Source organism: Pristiophorus japonicus, chromosome 8 (genome assembly GCF_044704955.1).
Source record: "Pristiophorus japonicus isolate sPriJap1 chromosome 8, sPriJap1.hap1, whole genome shotgun sequence".
NCBI classification, from domain to species: Eukaryota; Metazoa; Chordata; class Chondrichthyes; family Pristiophoridae; genus Pristiophorus; species Pristiophorus japonicus.
The window spans coordinates 64,660,641-64,680,865 of record NC_091984.1 but is presented as its reverse complement, the minus strand read 5'-3'; the positions used below and the strand labels follow the sequence as shown (position 1 = coordinate 64,680,865).

Here is a 20,225-nt window from a genome sequence, read left to right as displayed (position 1 = left end):
AGTTCACATAAGAAAGGGGAACCAACAAAAGAAAGCTATCTCCCCTAGAGCAAAAAAAAATGCAGCAGTGTTACCAGTTCAACTACACACTTATAGAAGCTGCAGAAAATTGCAACCTTAAACATCGCGCCTTGCATGAACAAAAGGCTACAGCAGCAAAGTCAGTACCATGGGCAAAGAAAAATATAACAAATACATTCAATATGTCTGACATTTTGCTTGCAACGGGACTAACTTCTTAATTAACTGTGATCCAAAGCTGGTTATCCTTTTTAAGGAAATAAACTGAAAGCCTCTGAATTCATGAAATGGTTTCCACAGGTACAGTAACCAGTGAATGAACCATTATTTAATGAGCATATTAACATAATTACAAAAGCACACTATCTAAAATTAAGTTCAGAATGTGCAGTCACCTTCCTAATCAGCCACCGCCCCAAATTGTCATGACAGCATGACGAGTGTGAGTATCAATAAACCCTGCAGCTTTCTCCCACGATCTTCAGTAAAAGATGGATTTGTGTTGCAGTACAAAGAAACTGGATTCCAGCATCCATATTCATCCACCAACATACAGTTTGTGGCTCGACAATGTGGTTATCAGAGAAATGGTATCAATGCCACTCCTTTCAATTGCCACAATCTGTCAATTTATAAACAATTTTTCAAATGCAAAACGGAAAAAAAGTCCAATTGAACATTTGGACTTATATTACAATTGTAGTGTTTGTGCAGAGCTGTTTCACAGCACTAATGTTAATTCTGGTGTAAATCTGGAGTTAAAGTTGACACAGAGACTGCCTCTTGTAGGGAATCTCTCTCCATTTCACTTTTTAATTCTCTTACTAGACTTGACACTCAACTAGTTTAACAAATGTAGAGCAACAATCAACAAAGTTGATTTAATGTTGAATGACAGAGCTAAAACCGTGGAAACTATACAATGCTCCTATCAAACGTAAGTACTGTGCCAAGTTCTGAGGCTGATTCCTAAGGTCAACGATCAGAGTTACTGGGAAAGAATCAGCTACAAAATAATCTTATCAGACAAACTCAGATTTGGTTGGAGTGCAAGGTTCAGCAATTTCCTTCAGATGTAGACCAAATAGATAACTGCTTCTGTGTTTCGCACTCCTAAGCTAATTAGGTATCCAAGAAGCCAAAAGGGTTAATAATTGATAATGATTCCAATAAACAAACCGAACTTTTGATCCTTCTATTTATATCAAAGAAAAATTTTGTTGGGCATCAGAATCTATTTTCGATAAAATGTTTCACAGCTTGAACTCCTGATGAATTTTTCAAGTGTTCAGATGCATGCACATCCCAAAAAACTGTTGCAATATTTATTGGAATGTAAAACCATTACAAATTTCTCAACTGTACACCCTCGTAGAGATTTCCAATGTTTTCAATGGCAACCTTGTGAAAGCCAAAAAGTTACCTTCCTCCGGTTGACACAGGAATAAAGCAATTTTTTTCTCAATGGTGATAAATCGACCAGAAAATGTATATTTAAACACATGTTGGCACAACTTCCTAGCACTCCAATGTGCTACACCTTAGAATGTAAGATATGGATTCACACCTATGATTCCCTACATGACAAAAGATATCAAACTCGGTCAGGTGTGCATCATGCATGAAGATGCTGAGCTGTTAAGTGCTTCTTCAGAGTGCAAGGGAAAATTCAAAACTGAGTCAGCTTGGGTTGTTTTCATGCACCACTTACTAATCCGGGGACAAATCATCTGCCTGTTTTCTTGGCTAGGGAAAATGCATGATACGAGAAAACTAGAGAGGATAAGGGGATAGTATTTTTAAACAATGGCTGCAATGGTTATGTTGCTGAATACATTTTCTTTTCATTTACAGTAATAAAAGTTGAAAACAGAATGATGAACTAAAATGGAGCAAATTACCATTTACATCTGTAATTATATTGTAGCAAATGGAATCAACATCCCTTGAAATAGAGAGTGCACAATCCCAAAAATCTGACAACTCAAAAACAAAATCGCAATTGAAAAACAGCCCTGAATAAAGATTCATTAAATAAGTTAAATTCCACTTTTTGGTGTATTGGATTTTCGCATTTTTATTCATGTTTTAGGATCACATTCTGTATGCAATTCTGTTTGTTTTTTTGGAAAAATTTAAACCCAAAGGCTTCATGTAAGACATACAAACTGGAGATAATGGCCTTGAAATTCCGATGTCCCGGGTCCGTACGAAGTTTCTACGGACGCGGGAACACATCGGAAAAGCCAGTTTTCAGTGCGCACGCGCTGAAAACCGGCTTTTCCGGTCTGTACAGTTTCTGGCTTGACAGATCCTCCGTATCTTGGGAGCGAGGACACTTGCAGGGCAAGATTTCCGATATTTACAAATATCTTGCCCTGCAAATGTCCTTTAAAATCTTGCGCCTGAAAAAGCAGGCGTATAGCCTACTTTTACAGGCACAAGTGTTTAAAAATACACAAAAACATTTTTAAATAAAAAGTTATAAAAACACATTTTATTGTTAAAAACCCTACCCACTACGGTAAGTTTATTTTAAGGCATAATTTAAAAAACTTTTAAAAAGTTGGAAAATATTTTTTTTTAATAACAACTTTAATTTAAATGAATGTTAAATATTTTCTATTTTTATTTTCTATTTTTTATTGTGTTTTGGGTGTTTGGAGGGGGTTCTCATTCATAGTAATAGGAGTTCCGGACTTACGGAGTCACGAGAGGCCTCAGGATTGGAAGTTCCAATGGGCGCAGCAGCAACAGCACATTAATGATTTAGATGAGGGGATTAAATGTAGCATCTCCAAATTTGCGGATGACACTAAGTTGGGTGGCAGTGTGAGCTGCGAGGAGGATGCTGTGAGGCTGCAGAGCGACTTGGATAGGTTAGGTGAGTGGGCAAATGCATGGCAGATGAAGTATAATGTGGATAAATGTGAGGTTATCCACTTTGGTGGTAAAAACAGAGAGACAGACTATTATCTGAATGGTGACAGATTAGGAAACGGGGAGGTGCAAAGAGACCTGGGTGTCATGGTACATCAGTCATTGAAGGTTGGCATGCAGGTGCAGCAGGCGGTTAAGAAAGCAAATGGCATGTTGGCCTTCATAGCAAGGGGATTTGAGTACAGGGGCAGGGAGGTGTTGCTACAGTTGTACAGGGCATTGGTGAGGCCACACCTGGAGTATTGTGTACAGTTTTGGTCTCCTAACCTGAGGAAGGACATTCTTGCTATTGAGGGAGTGCAGCGAAGGTTCACCAGACTGATTCCCGGGATGGCGGGACTGACCTATCAAGAAAGACTGGATCAACTGGGCTTGTATTCACTGGAGTTCAGAAGAATGAGAGGGGACCTCATAGAAACATTTAAAATTCTGATGGGGTTAGACAGGTTAGATGCAGGAAGAATGTTCCCAATGTTGGGGAAGTCCAGAACCAGAGATCACAGTCTAAGGATAAGGGGTAAGCCATTTAGGACCGAGATGCGGAGGAACTTCTTCACCCAGAGAGTGGTGAACCTGTGGAATTCTCTACCACAGAAAGTTGTTGAGGCCAATTCACTAAATATATTCAAAAAGGAGTTAGATGAGGTCCTTACTACTAGGGGGATCAAGGGGTATGGCAAGAAAGCAGGAATGGGGTACTGAAGTTGAATGTTCAGCCATGAACTCATTGAATGGCGGTGCAGGCTAGAAGGGCCGAATGGCCTACTCCTGCACCTATTTTCTATGTTTCTATGTTTCTATAAGCCAATCATCTGCAGCTCCTGTTTGCACAAAATGCTGCTTTCTACATCACCACATGAATGGGGGCAATGATGTCTGCACCAGAAGTAGACAGTTGTCAACTATGCAAAGCATCTCCCCTCTTGTATATTTATATTTATGTAGTTGACATGCATTACACTCAAGACCACACTTCAAAGTTCAGATGCAAAACAACCTTTTGGAAAAAAAAGCCATTGACCTGGAGTTTAAAATGTACGAACAATTTACTAACCTGTAATTGATCTCAGCTACAATTACAGACAGCTGCAAGTAACTGGATTCCCACAAGGAATACGTAAGCAGTTACCTTAAAAGGTAATAAATTGTTAGCAGCTGAACATTACAACCATGGGATCAATTTTGCCCAAGCCCATTTTTTGGCGTATTGCCAGAGCTATGCCCATTTTTCTAGACCAGAAATGCACCAAAAATATTTGTCCAAAGTTTCTCCGCTGTATTTTTCAAATTTGGCACCACGCAACCTGTCCAGTCGCCTCATAGGGTGAAGCCTGCTGTCTGCGGCAAAAAAATTATGCCACACCTTCTGCGCATGTGCGGGGAAAAAAAAGGGACATATTTGAGGTGATCTCAATGGGCGCACATGCACAGTACAGCTCCAGGTCTGCAATCGACCATTTTTGAAGAGCCTTTTGTGTGCGTGAGAACGTTGAGTGCTGTGTGAGAGCATTTGAAAAATCGGAGCTGCCAATACAGGATGCAACACGGTGCAAGGACCAAGAATTTCATCCAGGATGAAGTGGAGGCACTAGTTACTGTGATTGAAGCCAGATGGCAGGAGCTGGACACCAGCAGAGGTCACATAAAAGTTCCACCCAAAGAAATGAAGAAACGCTGGAACCAAGTTGCAAAAGATTACTGTGCAATGGTGACCACCACGAGATCTGGAGGCCAGTGTAAAAAGAAGTGGTAGGACCTTGGTCAAGTAGTTAGTGTAAGTAATATTTTAATTTATTCAATGGAATTGCACACCCAGGGCCCCACCTTCCGAGGCTGTGGGTCCCAGTGGTGGGGTGCGAGCCACACCCGTGGGCAGAAGGGGAAGGAGAGCTCGACCCCGCTCTCCTGAGGGTGCAGGATCTAACAGATGTGCTTCAGATGATGGCAATGAGTGAGGAGAGCATTGACCTTGCCCGATCATTCCTGGACACCATCAGTGAGGTGGGTGATGGGTTAGCGGGACTGTCGGGAGAGGTAACAGCAATGACACGAGAAATGGGAACGATATCCGGGATCATGAGTGAGGGAATATCTCAGTCAGCTGAAACCATGTCAGTGACCATGAGGGAGGGAATGTCACAGATAGCTGATGTGCTGTCAGTGAACATCAGGGAGGGAAAGTCAGAGATGGTGCAAACACTTAGTGAACATGAGGGAGGGAATGTTGCAGGTCGTTGAGACAGGCACATGAGGAACAGCATTTTGGAGTTAGCTGCTGCAATAAGGGAACACGCCCAGACCCCACGCCCATTGACAGAATCAACTACCACTCCCACTCCAATCCCCACACCAGCATCTGAAGAACCCTCCACATTGCTTCCTGCCCCCCCTTCCCCCTACCACCCCCCACACAACAGGTGCGCAGTACCCGAGATCTTAGAAAGAATAAGCTTGGTACCAACCCCAGAAACACTGCCCTACCGCCTGCGGGCAGGGGTGGTGGAGTCACCAAGAACAAGCGCGGCGGACGGTCTTCGAATAAGGTGGAGGAGATGGGTGCAGCCTTTCTTTGCTGCTGCTGCTGTTGTTATTACTATTGTTACTGTTGTAACTGTTGTTCTCAAATTAAAAGTTTTTTGTAAGTTATGTAAATTTACATGTTTAAAAGTTACTAAGTGATCTTAAAGTTTTTAAGTGATCTTAAAGTTTATAAGTGATCTTAAAGTTTATAAGTGATCTTAAAGTTTATAAGTGATCGCAACTGAAAACTTTAAAGTTTGATACAAGAATAATTTTATTAAAGGTAAGTCAAGTACAAAGAACTGTTTATTAAACTTTTGAATAAAATATATTTTACATTAAAACTGAATCATTTATATTATTTGTTCCATTATTAACAACTTTTGGAACTCAAGAAGAATTATTTCCATCATTTGTTCGATTATTAACACAACTTTTGAAGTAAAGAAGAATAATTTCCATCATTTGTTCCATTAACATAACACAACATTCTGGAACAGGTCCAAACAGTAAACATGGTCCATGTGGAATAGTTGTCGCTGAGCTTTCAGGCAGCAAAGCGTTCACGGATGAGCTGCTGGTGCAAGGCTCGAGCAATCGTTAAAGGGGCACGATGGCCCTCCTTCCTCCGCCGTCGTGCTCCAGATACTGGCATGGCTTCCTCGTCCTCCTGCTCGTCATCTGCATCTTCCTCATCATTATCATCAGCCACTCTCACCGCAGGTGGGTCTTCTCCTACCAGCTGCTGCTGCCTCAAGATGGCTAAGTTATGCAGTATGTAGCACACAACAGTGAACTGACCGACAATCTCAGGGGAGTACAGCAAGTAGCCTCCGGAATGGTCCAGGCATTTGAAACGCTGTCTCAATATGCCAATGGTCCTTTCTATGATGCTGCGCGTCGCAATGTGTGACATGTTGTATTCCTGGTCAGCTTACGTCCGGGTTACGTGCAGGGGCGTCATGAGCCAGGTGGCGAGGCCGTACCCTTTGTCCCCCAGTAGCCAGCTCTGCCCTTCTGGCTGCTGCTGAAACATGGCTGATATAACGCTCTCGCATAGGATGAACGCATCATGGGTGCTCCCAGGGTATCTTGCATCGACTGACATGAATGCGATGCATGTCATCGCTCACAAGCAGTACATTAATGGAGTGGAAGCCTTTTCTGTTGCTTGCATCTCGGAATCCTTCAAAGGTGCTCGCAAGATGATGTGGGTACAATCAATGCAGCCCTGTACCTTTTGGAAGTCAGCAATCCTGGAGAAGCTCACAGCCCTGTCACGCATTGCCTGGGCGGTCATGGGGAAACTTTATGTAGTCATTCCTCTGGGCATGTAGTGCAGTTGTCACCTGCTGAATGCAGATATGTGTTGCATGTTGAGAAATGGTGCACACATCCCCAGTTGTAGTTTAAAACGATCCGGAGGCATAGAATGAAAGTGCAGCTGTAACCTTCACTTCAACTGACAAAACAGTCCTCCTGACGCTTCTAGGTTGCAGGTCTGCTTTCACCAACTCACAGATCTCAGTTACAATTTCTTTGCGGAAACGCAGCCTTCTGACACAGTCTGCATCACTCAGGTGCAGGTACGAACGCCTATCTCGATATACCCAAGGTGGGTAAGGCCTCCTGCCGAGCAGCGTACGGGTTCTGAGATTCCTCATGTGATGACGTTGAATCATTTGTCTCCTCTGTAGCACCTTGATGCAGAAGGCTCGGACAAGGTATGACATTGTCAGTATTGCCCCCATGGTTAAATTTTACCTTTGCAAGAAGCTCAAAATGGTAGGAAGGCAGGCAGCACAGGTTCTTTGTTGTCTCTCCCCAAAGTTTATAGGGACCACACCCAGGTCTCAACAGTCTCGTGACCTCTCTCTCTCTCTCTCTCTCCCCCACCCCCCCGGGTTCATTGCAGTCTTGTGACTTTTTCCTTCTGGGCTCATTTGCTGCCGAGTGCAGTCTTCCGATCGCCACCTCTCCCCACCCCGGGCTTGTTTTGCAGCTGAGCCCTGAGCCCATGTCCGGGCATGTGAGTAAAAAAAGTGACAACTTCAGAATTCCATGAAACTTCCATGTACTCCGTTGAAAGGTTAAAAAAAAAAAGTCATCTTAATTATGGATATTTAAAGAGTTCTTGACTCCCTCCAAAAACTTTGACAAAAAAGTGGTGTCTTTCAGCGACAATTCCTTAATGTGCGCTGCTTTCTGTTAACTCACCAGAAGTTTTTCGGGCGTGTCCAGATACGCCGACCTAGCAGAAAATGTTGTTGGTCAAACTGAAAAATCATCAAAATTGGAGCAGACATGACGTCAAAAAAACCTAACATTAAAAAATCGTAACTAACTCAGTTATGCCGGCGCAGATTCCTGGGGAAACTTTGATTTAAATATTACGCCAAAAAAATGGCGCGTACCAAAAAACGGCAGAAATGACCCGGGAAAATTGAGCACCATGCTCTGGACTCCAAACTACTCATGAGAAACGCTGTGGACTACCCACAAGTACACACAAGGATATATTTCTCCCCTTCCTCATATCTTCCTGCTCTATGCACTTCCCCCACTCAGAGGATGGGTAATCAACCTATTTCCAGATCTCTTCCAAATGCATTTTGAAACCAGGCACACGAAGATGCACACATGTAACCTGGGGGCAATTTTCTTTCTCACATTGTGTGAAAATATCTGGTCTCAGTTTGACAACTTTCCATTATAATGTGACCAAAAGAGAAGTGTTACATACAATCAAATCACCTTGGCACCTGATTTAACAGAACAGTCGGAAGCTCAAGTGACTTAACATTATTCCAACATCGATCAAATTTAATAATTATCCGTGTCACCTGGTATCTCTATTACCTACAGTAGCCACTGAAGAAAAATGTTGTCTTTGTAGCACTGGTATGTCGTGTTATTTTCTACAGCTTACCCTGTTAGCACTTATGTTCTTTGTTTAAAAAAAAGCAAGAAATAAAATATTAAAATTATAATCAAATATTATTTCTACATATCTGCATAATAATAATTAACTATATTAAAAAATAAAAGACAGGCATATCAATGCTGGTGTGGTAAAACAGCCCCAAAAATTGTAACTCAAGATAAAGTGAAACACAGAAAAGAGGGGGATGGCTAATTAAAATCTGTACTAATTTCTGTAGCTGAAAATGCTATGCTGTAAACCTCAAAAGATTAGTATGCTGCAAAAAGAAAAATAATATTTTCTTACTGACCTCCTAAAATGCTATTACAGGTAGAAGGTACCAATTTATTTTGAATGAAATCTCACAGAACAATAGGAATACTGATATCATTTTTTGAGCTACCCATGATGCTGTGTCATGCAATTGTAATCTTGGATGATGCTCATATTTTAATTTTCTGTCAGTATTATTTAGGGACTGAATTTCACAGCAAAACATTGGAGCTATTCATGATGGTTATGAATATTTGCTAAGGTTACATTATTAATAGCGAGCAAAAAAAAGTCGACAGTTTACCCTCTTACCGTCCCCTATCCAGCCAAGCTAATTCCTCCACCAAGGCCGCCATAGCAACAGGGGCAAATAAAACTTGCAATTTGAAGTAACTGCCATGTTAATTCTTTACTGATCTATTTATAGTCACTGCTACGAGCACCGTGGGACTAGAGAAAAATCAGCAACTAAATCGCAGAGAATCTGATTAGCAGTGTTGGACAATAAACTAAATATCAAATCTGTAGATCAATGTCTCAAACAAAAATATGTACAACATAATGTTAAACTGATAAAAAGCTTTTTTTTTTACTTCGGACTTATGTGTGCAAGCTAAAAAGTCATTGCACACGAACAATTAGAACATTTGTATGTGCTAAAAATAGTATCCTATTTTCATCCACAATTTTTCAAACACTGCTTAATATATTTTTAATGTGTCTATCAATAAATGTACGAGAAAAATCATGACAAGTGTATTTTATCTAACAGTAGTACAATTTTCTCATCATGAAAATAGCTACTGCGTGCCTTCGGTAAAATTCTGCATCATGCACCAATACCGTAACTAAAATCTGTCACTGTTAGTAAAATTGGCAAAATCTCAGCTCCTGAAAAATAGCCAGAAAAATACAGCAAGGGCAACATGACTTTGCAGATGGTGATCGTTTAATTTAAAAATAAAACTGATGCAATTAACACTTACCTGGACCTCACTTGTTCGCTGCTTGATGGCATCCTCTTTTTCTTTGATTTCCACTTCCACACTGCTTTTCTCCCTGGAAGACCAGCAGACAAGGCAGGTATATTTAAGGACATCAGCGACAACAGGAACAGCCAACCAGCTACCAAACCCTGACTCGCCCTTCAAATGCATCTTCAGGCAGTGATCTAGTACTTGAGATGGGGCCCGGGTTGGATCTCTGTATACCTGGTATGGATATGTTTTTAAACTACGAATGAAAAGACCAATTTCAGTGAGGAGTGAAAATGTCTGATCTCAGAAGTGGCTTTTGTGAAATAGAGAGGCGAAAATCAATGAGTCGTTTTCTCACCACAAATGTCACTGTTGCTATGGAGCTGTCAGCTAATCGAAACTAGAGTTTAGAGGAAGAGGAGGAGCTAAAAAGATCATCCCACCATTAAACAACATTATTCAGTGTTAAAACACTACATTTTAAACTATCATTACACACACACTTTTGCTGATGCCAATAAACTGATAAATTTTACAATTGCTTTTTTACAATAAACCTGTTTCAAAAAACGCAACAATGACCAGAATCTGACAATAATATGAATAATTCCTGTATGTTTTCTTTTTAAAAATGAATTTTGACTGCACCAAAAAGCCCTTTAATGTTGGTATACTATTAAACTATACAACATACATGAATTATTAGCACTGTGGCTTTCTTACACTGCATATTAATTCCTCCACCTATGTGCATTATGTGAGAATTTCACAATATCACATCAATAGCAAACAGGAACATATGCTTGCATGATTCCATCTAGAAATAAATCCCCATTAAAAAGCATCTGGCAGAGCAGACATTGCTGAAGAATTATTTATTGACCTGTCAATTATCTTTTCTACCCGCAACGTATTTTCCCTCTCTTTCTCAACCCCCGCCCCCCTCCTGGATAATTTTCAGACTCACCGTTCGTTAGGTGGAGAGCGGTGCCGTGGAGATTTTAAACAATCTCTTACCACTCGCATCATCTTTGCAGCACATTCTGCTTCATTCTAATTTGTCACTGAGCAAGTGTGGGGTTCAAAATCAAATGCAGATCAACCGAGTGTCGAGAGTGAATTGTACGACTGCAGACCTGCATGATATAATCAGCAAAGGCTGACGTTCTCCAACAACTGCAAGCCTGTCCGCTCTCACCGTATACGCAGACAAGGGCTTCAGATTCTACAGAATCAGTTCAGGTACCAGGAAATAGCGGTCACGTGGCAAACACCCCAGCCCGAGAGACTCTCCACACTGGATTTAATCTTTCCTTTTGATGGGGTGGGGGTGCAGGAGACGATTTTGGGGGATGGTTTCCTTGATCTAACCACAAAATGCCTGAATGGGCTTTTAAATTTAAATCGACTATTCTCTGGTGTGAATCCCTGTTTAATTACACTACGACTGCTGCTTGCCGAGGAAACTGAATATATAAATAGCAGGACGCAACCAAGCTGTGTGACAGTGCATGAGGGTGACTTACACTGGCCGAGGCAGCAGTAGAAGAGTGATGAAACAAACAGGTCAACTGAAGGAGGCTATCGGTCAATAAGAATGAATTAAAGGCTGTTTATTAAGAACAGGAAGTGAAATGAAAGTACAGGTATTAAATTAAAGTCACAGGCTCATTTTTAAGCACCATTAAATCAACACATTTGCATTCACTCAATTTTGTAAATTATAGTTATGACTATCTTAAAGCCTCTGGTTTGCAGGCTGCCACAAGGCTTCAGGCAGCCACTGATCTTCAGTTTCTAACCTCTGATACGCATTCGATAAAGCTCTTTGGAATTTCTCCAAGTTGTAAACATGATCTGATGGGTTAAGCTTCAATTAATGTTCCAAGCATTATTGACTATTGTAATCGAAGCTTTTAATGGACAATTTACCCATGAGTTGTCAAATCAAAATGATGAGGATATTTATTATGTAGGTGCCTCACAATTTAATGCAATTTATTAGTGATTCAATAAAATAACCAGGACCTACAGAGTTGACGTTAGATGAACCTTCAGTCAGATGTTAAGAACAGTACATTTCAATTTATTTAAAAAAATAATGTAATAAAAGAACTTAACACCAACTTAAATATTTTAGGTAAGTCATAAGTCACAATATGCAACAGGAAAATTTTACTCGAATTTACAGGAATCAATTCAACAAAACAGATAAATGCTGCTAGGACTACGTGTCAGATAGGTTAGCATCATACTCTTGCTTCAGCTAGAGACCTTTATTTACAATTCCCTCTCCAAGTCCCCAAGGAATTTACATCATTACATTGATAACATGTCATCATGTGTGCCTTTCTTAAAAGGGCATTGCAGCCTAACTCTTCAATATTGTACAATGATTAAATCATTAACGGTTAACTTTTTGAAGAGGCAAGATTACTTTTTTTAAATAATTTCTAGTCAGTTCTGTAATAAATATCAAGGCAGTGACTATCCTGGCAGGTTCATAACTTTTACCACGTAAAAATTAGATAGGCATTTCTGGAGCAAATCAGATCAAGGTTAGAAAAAACACTCATTATCAGACTACAGTTGATACAGCACTCTCTGCTTGCATGGAGAAAATGATGAAGCTAAATTTAGAAATATTAGTGAAGCTGAAGAATAGCATACAAAATTAAATTTTTCATTCTGATTTTTTAAAAACTGGTCCCGCTTCATTCCTGAAGGTTCTCCAACTTCTTACTGAGGTACAGTGCCCTCTGGCACATAGTCCCGGAAGTCATTTTTATTGTGTGAGCATCGACAGTGAGCATTACCAGGCTATTTGACTACAGAAGGCATTATAATCAAACCCAATAGTGTTGTCACTAAGCATCCGCGCAAATACTTCAACAAGGGAGCAATGGACGATGATCAAAAACTGGAAACATAATTGATTTTTCACTCCCTAATTGATGAGAGCTGAAAACAAATTACATCACCCTTGCAGATCAGCTACTTCAGCAGAGACTGTAGATTGAACCCAGTGCCGACCTTGTGAGTAAAGCTCAACTATTCACTGTTGCAGCAAAGCATCTAATATTGCTCTGTGAAACAAATACTATAGGGAGGGCTCACAAAGGTTTACTTAGTTACTTTACACAATTCTTTTCAGGGTCAAGTCTAATTCCCTCTCTCTATTCTCTCAGCCACACATAACCTGCAGTCAAGACAACAGGCAGGTGGATCAGCTGTTTAGACTCTGGATAATGATGCGCTGAGCTCGTGCCCAAGGCATATCAAAATACCTCAAAGAAAATTCTCCTTCCTTATGGAAGTCAAGCAGTCACATATTGATAAAGAAACAATAACTTATACCTTATATAACGCCTTTAACATAGCAAAACATCCCAAACACAATTTATAACAGGAACAGAACAAAGCAAGAGTTAGGGAGGTAGCTGACAACGTAGTTGAGACCTTTTTGAAGGTAGGGTGACATATAGCAAGCTAGAGAGGTTTGGGGGAAGAGTTCCAAAGTGCAGATACATGAAAACTGAAGGCTCTGCCACTGGTGGTGGTGCAGGAGGAATGTGAATTCACAACAGACTAGAGTCAGAGGAGCAGAATTGAAGTAGGATTGAAGGCTGGAGTGAATTGCAGAGGTAGGGTGCAGCAACACCACAGAGGAATTTGTAAATAAGGATAAGATTCTGAAATGAAAGCTTTGGAGAACGGAGAGCCAATGAAGATTGGTGAGGGCCACAGGTGAGTAGGTCTTAGTATAAAATAGTATGTGTGCAGACAAGTTGGAATTTATCTGGGATGGAGCTGGCTAAGTGTTGAAGAAGTGAAAAAAAACTGCGCAATCTAAATTCAGCTCAACAAGGTAACAAGTCCAAGCTTTTGGGAAAGGCAGAGGCCTGCAAGTAAAATTTGAAAAGGCATTAAAAAAACACAAAAGACAAATTAATGGATACATTTAATCAGGTACATAAGGACATAAGAATTTATAAAGAAATAAAACAAATACAAATGAGGTGTCAGATTTTGTAGACAGGAGGGTCTGGAAATTAGGTTGACGGTTTTTTGAGGCATAAACGTCATGCGGTGGATAAATTTAGAGCTGGGAAATGGTTTGCATCGGCAGTGAAAAAATTCAGCAGCTGCGCCCTGACAGTGGAGTGGAGCGCTAAGGGAAGTGTTCCACACTTATCTTAGGGCGCTAGGCCGGCTGAGCAACTGAGTATCTCGAGCTAAAGAGCCGGCTTCGTAGCGCCCTAAGTAGGCCTCTATGCAACAAAAAAAACTGGAACAAAAAACATTCCCTTTTTATTAATCACCCCAAATGAAGTTAAATCACAAAAAGAAAAAAAAAATTACTTACCTTATGCAGTCATTCCTTCCCTCAGGACAGCTCTGCACGCCAGCTTTCGCTGGCGGTGTCACTACGGGGCGCTACAGGTTCAGCGCAAAACAAATTTCCAAAGTGGGTTGATACCGGGGCGTTGTACACTGCACGCGATGCTCCCAGGCGGTACTCCTCTGCGCCGCCGATATCGGCACACTGAAATTGCCGAATGGCACGAATGCCGGCGCTCATGGCTGCCAACCCTTTAGCGCCCCTGTTCCGACCATTATGAGGGACGGTATCCCAGCGAATTTCTAGTCCGAGGTGTGTGTGAACACAAGAGCCCGGAGTTTCTGCTAAGCTGCGCTTGTTTCTTCGGCATAATATGCCTGAAATCGGCAAAACAGCGCAAAAGATCGAGGAATTTAAAAACATGGTAGTAGAAGTCGACCCCACCCCACAGAACTTGCCACGCCCCCAGATCACATTAATCATAGCAAGTTTCTGGAGGCTCTTAAAATGAAGCTTTTTTTTTAAAGGCACAAGGACACTAACAGGCACATTTTTAAAACTTTAAAACATTTTTAAATTTACTAAGAAACTGACTATTGTACACCAATGTAATTAGTAAACGGTTCTGTAAAGTTTTCTTTAAATGCATTTTCAGTTATTTGAAAACGGGTTCCTCACAGATGGTAAACTAGACACTGATTAAGAATGCTTCTTTTTGTGATAAATCCATTTTTAGCTATATTAATAAAACTGCAGCAGTTTACCACTCTTAAATATATAAGAATGCTTTTTAATCCACTTTAAAAAAAAGTACATTCTAAAACGCTGCCCGATTACACTGGTTCACGGAAGAGTTTCTGTCTGCTGATATGCAAATTAGTTTGAGCAGAAACTTGAGCAAAAAGACTTCTTCGAACTAGCACAATTTGCGCACAGACCACCAACTGCACCCGCAGCAGAAACTCTTAACCAAGATTTTTAATAAGGTTAAAGTCGATCTCCTGTGGAGTTGTATATGGTAAGCCAGAGAATATGGTCTCTCTCTTAACTGTGTCTGATGTCTTTGTGTAGCTCTTTCTTTCTCTTTTGTGGTGCCGTAAATCTTTCTCTTCTATTTCCCCAACTCTTCCTTTGTCTTCATTTCTTTCAGGTGGGTGATGGTGGGTGACATGGCATACTGTGACAGGGAAAGAAGCCACCAGGCTAAATTTGGGATGGGGAAAATATGGCCCTCAGAGTCTCCCTACCTACCCCTCCAAAGACATTCATCCTTCCCCACCTGCTTGCTACCATGCCCCTTCACCTCCTCATTATCCTTTCCGACTACCCATTCAACACATTACTCTTTACTTTCTCCTTCATACTATCCATCTAATCTGTTTTCTCCCCTCTCTCTTGCTTTGCTTTCACTTACCACACCCTTAAACACTATCCATGTCCTCTCATTTCCACTGCTTCTTCCAAGAGCAGGTGGCAAGAGTTCAGATCCCCCTTCAGCTCAATGCATTTTCCTCCTCCACTTCCTTCCTATTTCCTTCAAAGAGGCTTCTTTTAATTTCAAAATTTGACTTGTTTGATTATTGCAATCAACAAAGAATCAGCAAAGACCATCTCTCTCTCTCTTACACATAAGTCAGTCATTAGAATATGGCTCATAAGCAATTTGTGTTTACCTTTACTAACCATCAACATAACACAGGTGAGATAATTAGTTGGTTTCAAAATTAGTTGAACTATTACTGTTAATGAAGACTCTCTCTCCCTCTCTCTTGCTAACCCCAGTCACTGAAACAACATAATACATTTTCTGAAGTTTATAGAATAAACAAAAGCTACAACGCGTGACCAGTAAATTGTCAATTTTTTCCCTCTCACTGTTTCTCTCTCATACACATGATTGTTCTTTAAAAAAAAACATTGCTATAAATGTTGGCCGAATAAAGCTTTTGCAATTTGCCATCTAGTTTTGCTTCAAATAAGTTTGAAAAACAACTGAGCCAAAATTGTTAGAAGCTAAAGGAAAGTACAGCTGACTGAATGGTACTGAATGGTACTGGGAAATTAGGTACACTGCACAATCCAAATTCAGCTCCTAGCATCACAGCCCTGGGCAAAAATATAAATTCCAAGCCCATTCATATTAGATAAGCTGTTGCCTTCAAGTAAAAAGTTTAATGACACAAAAAACAATTCAATTAATAAATTAGATAGTGAAATATGCAATTTTTAAAAAATGTTGTTAATACACTTATTTTGGACAATGGGAATTTCAGTAACAGATAAAAAGTGGCAAATCAAAAATTTTCAGATGAACCATTTTCAGAAAGCAATTCTAGTGATAATTGGGGAAATGTCATCCAGCAACCTTAATTAGTGGGTGATAGTTTCCAAAACCCATCATAAATGTGGATATTACAAATTACAATAAATAATTACAAATATTTCACTTGTGGGTCAAACTAATGTCAATCAAGAATCCTTGATACCAGTGACAAAATAACATACATTTCTGTCTGTGTTGAATTTTAATACGTGAAACCTTCCCGTAGGCAGTGTGCAAAGTAAGGTATATTAGGCACGTTAAGACATGTTCTGGTTTGAAGGCAACGTAGGTCCACTTATAAGAATGGTAGGTGATGCTGAACCTAAGAAAATATGTAGTGTAAAAACCCCAAAACATGACAATACCCAACAGATATGAACTACTGCCACTAATCTGCACATGCTGCTTTTCTGCCAGGAGTGCAAGACCACTGGATCATCTCTGTCACAATCATTGCTCTGTAGTCAATGGACCAGAGTTCAGCTGTGCAGGTTACACCTATTCCAGCCTGCCCCAGGTGGAGCATCCACTACCACAACGTGTCTTTCTTTTATGGCCTTACTGTGAAACAAGGTAGAAATTCTCCCAAATAGTGCCAATGGAGATTTGAACCTCTATTCTTCTATTTACAGATCATCAAAACAGTATTATAAGCCACTTTCCAACTAGTTCCATTTACAAACATTATAGTGAAACTTTGGTGACCTCTCTGTTTTCCACTAATGGTTGGCATTGAACTGTGGATATATGGTCTCTTGTCCAGCCTTTAGGAAATGCTTTCCAGTAGCTGTTGTGTCAAGACTCAGTTCACTCATTAGCTATATGGGCCATGTTTGTGTGTGTTTAGGTAGTGGTCAGGAGGATGGCTGCACGCACTCACATTTAAATGATCACTTGCACTACATATCATGTTACTTCTGGTGGCTGCAGTTCACTTAGCGAGTGCTCAAATTCGTGATGTCTAACCAGCTAGCCTGGCTTAGTAATAGGATCTAGAGGGTTAAATGTCACTGGGGGAAAGGATTCTTTTCACTTGGTTCCACATAAACCTGAAAGTTTACGTCCAAAAGGTTACAGCTGGACAAGTAGCAAGCTTTTAGCTAGTTAAACTCCCAACAGTATTCTTGCCTACATTTTGGGGATCCTAAGTCTTGGTTTTGCTAATTTGTACCTAAGCTTGCTGGACTTGGGTAATTGGGGCGTGTCCTTGCAGACTCTATATCATTCAAACAGAAACTCGACTTGTACAAATTGTTCAGTAGCTTGGTTTGGAGACTCAAGCATGGTGATTGTTTTCTGTTTGTGTCAGACACCTAGATAACCAAAATAATGAATTAATCACTGGGTAAAATAGACATTTGTCATTTAATGTTTACAAGACGTTGTCTTGTTTTTCACAGATTCAAGTAGGCATCTGACCAGAAGGAAATCATACTAATTTTCACCAAAAACACACAAATCATTCTCAAAAGAAACTCATTAATAAACTCTGTGTAGACATAGGCCAGTTCTTATTAATTCATTACCACTAAATCATATTTTTATAAACCAGGATCCCCAGACACATTCGATTTGTTCACTTATGCACACTATGGCCCCAAGTTTCGTGCCGCAGCGAAAACGGCGTGCCTCCGAGCTGTGCGCCTGTTTTTTGCGCCAAAAACTGCGCCTAAAAAAAAGTTCGATATTCTGGAGCTCGATGTCTGCTTGGCACGCCAATTTTCTAAGTAGCAGGGGGTGGGTACAATTTAAATTAGCCTGCGTGGTGCCGGCAACCCTGCACGTGCAGTCTCACACAAACATTGGCACTCGGCCATTTTTAAAAATACTGCAGAAAAAGTGAAGATTTGTTTCTTGGACCCCTGCAAAGGCTTGTAATTTAATTTTTTTTGATATTTCTGTGTGTGAGGGAGTGCTTTTAGCAGCACTGCTGAATAAATCACCTGCTGAAATCAGTGAGTTCAGTTTTTCACTGCTAAACTTGCAGAACCGGTGCTGCATTGGTGCATGTAAATTAAGGACTGTGTGTTTGGAGAAATAAGAGTGCCAATTCAACTTTGCAATAATACGTGGTGTTGACAATGCAGCACCCATTCTGCAAATTTAAATATAAAACTGTCGATGTGGCTGCCTCTCCCTGTCCAAATGGCCTCAGTCCCCCTCACAGCTCGAAGGCTGCTGCTGTATCTTCGGCTGCCGGCCAGCCACTGACACCGCTGATATCCTATGGCCGAATGGCCTCACGTCCATCCGCTGCTGATTCTTTGGCTGCCGGCCAGCCACTGACACCGCTGATATCCTATGGCCGAATGGCCTCACGTCCATCCGCTGCTGATTCTTTGGCTGCCGGCCAGCCACTGACGCCGCTGATATCTCATGGCTGAATGGCCTCAGGTCCGTCCGGTGCTGCTTCTTCGCGGCCAGCCACGAAGAGAATGAAGGCCTGCCTCAAGCACTGCAGCTCAGCTCGAAGCTTGCTGCCGCTGCCGTCGAGACACTGATGCCACACCGCTGCCTGTCTCCAACATGAAAGGCCTGCCTGAAGCACTTTCACACAGGTAGGAACATGGTTTATTTAATCTTTTCTTTGCTTATAAATTTTTGTTCAGGTTTGATTTATTTGTATAATATTTGTATAAGTATAACTAAGGATTGATTGTAGAATTTAATGACTTCCCTCCCCCACGACCTCGTTCCCTACACCTAATTTGTAACCTACGCCTGATTTTCTAAAGTGTAGACAAGGTTTTTTCGAGCGTACAAAAATCTTCACTTACTCCATTCTAAGTTAGTTTGGAGTAAGTTTTCACTCACGAAACTTTGAAATCAGGCGTAAGTGGCCAGACACGCCCCCTTTTGAAAAAAAAATTCTGTTCCAAAGTGAAACTGTTCTAACTGACTAGAACTGGAGCAAATTAAATGGCGAGAATTCCGATTTCTAAGATACTCCGTTCTACACCAGTTGCTCCTAAAAATCAGGAGCAAATCATGTGGAAACTTGGGGCCATAGGGTCCAGCCACTTATGCCTGTTTTGCAAGTTTAGGCAGCGAAAACTTACTCCAAACTAACTTAGAAAGGAGTAAGTGTAGATTTTTGTACGCTCAGAAAAAACTTGCCTACACTTATAAATTAGGCGTAGGGGACGTGAGATTGGGGGGGGGTAGTTTACAAACATGAAACATATCACTTTTACAAATAAAGAGCCATCATCAATAATAAATGCTAAATAAATCAACCAATAAAATCAAAAAAATTAAAAATTAAAAATTTTTTAAAATCAATATATAAAAAATTAAGTTTCTACTCACCGACTGCAGCACCGGGACCCCTCCAACAGCGTGCTGGGACGCCCCACTCCCCCTCCCCTCCCCCTCAGTGTGTGTCTCTCTCTCTGTCTCTGTGTTTCTGACACCGAGGAATGGGGGGAGGAAGGGAGGAAGGGGGGAGGAAGTGGAGGAGAGGAGAGGGAGGGGAGGAGGAGAGGAGAGGGAGGGAGGGAGAGGAGGAGAGGGAGGGAGGGAGGGAGAGGAGAGGGAGGGAGGGGAGAGAGGGGAGGGGAGGAGAGGGGAGGGGAGGGGAGGAGAGGGGAGGGGAGGAGAGGGGAGGGAGGGAGGGAGGGGAGGAGAGGGAGGGAGGGAGGGGAGGAGAGGGAGGGGAGGAGAGGAGAGGGGAGGGAGGGGAGGAGGAGAGGGAGGGAGGGAGAGGAGGAGAGGGAGGGAGGGAGGGAGGGAGGGGAGAGGAGAGGAGAGGAGAGGAGAGGGAGGGAGGGGAGGAGAGGGAGGGGAGGGGGGGGAGAGGGAGGGGAGGGGGGAGAGGGAGGGGAGGGGAGCAGAGGGAAGGGAGGGGAGGGAGAGAGGGGAGGCTGAACGGGCCCGGCCGACGACTGCGGGCGGGACCCGTCCCCA

The 20,225-nt window shown here is 41.5% G+C and overlaps 1 protein-coding gene across 3 annotated transcripts in view; it reads right to left on the bottom strand.

Annotated features, from left to right (window-relative positions):
- eps15 (epidermal growth factor receptor pathway substrate 15) overlaps positions 1-20,225 on the bottom strand; it is a 188,263-nt gene that overhangs the window by 82,523 nt on the left and 85,515 nt on the right. For all 3 annotated transcript variants that reach the window (XM_070886884.1, XM_070886882.1, XM_070886883.1), the window contains one exon: positions 9,664-9,736. In XM_070886884.1, the coding sequence (XP_070742985.1) occupies positions 9,664-9,736 (73 nt within the window). The remainder of the gene's footprint in view (positions 1-9,663; positions 9,737-20,225) is intronic.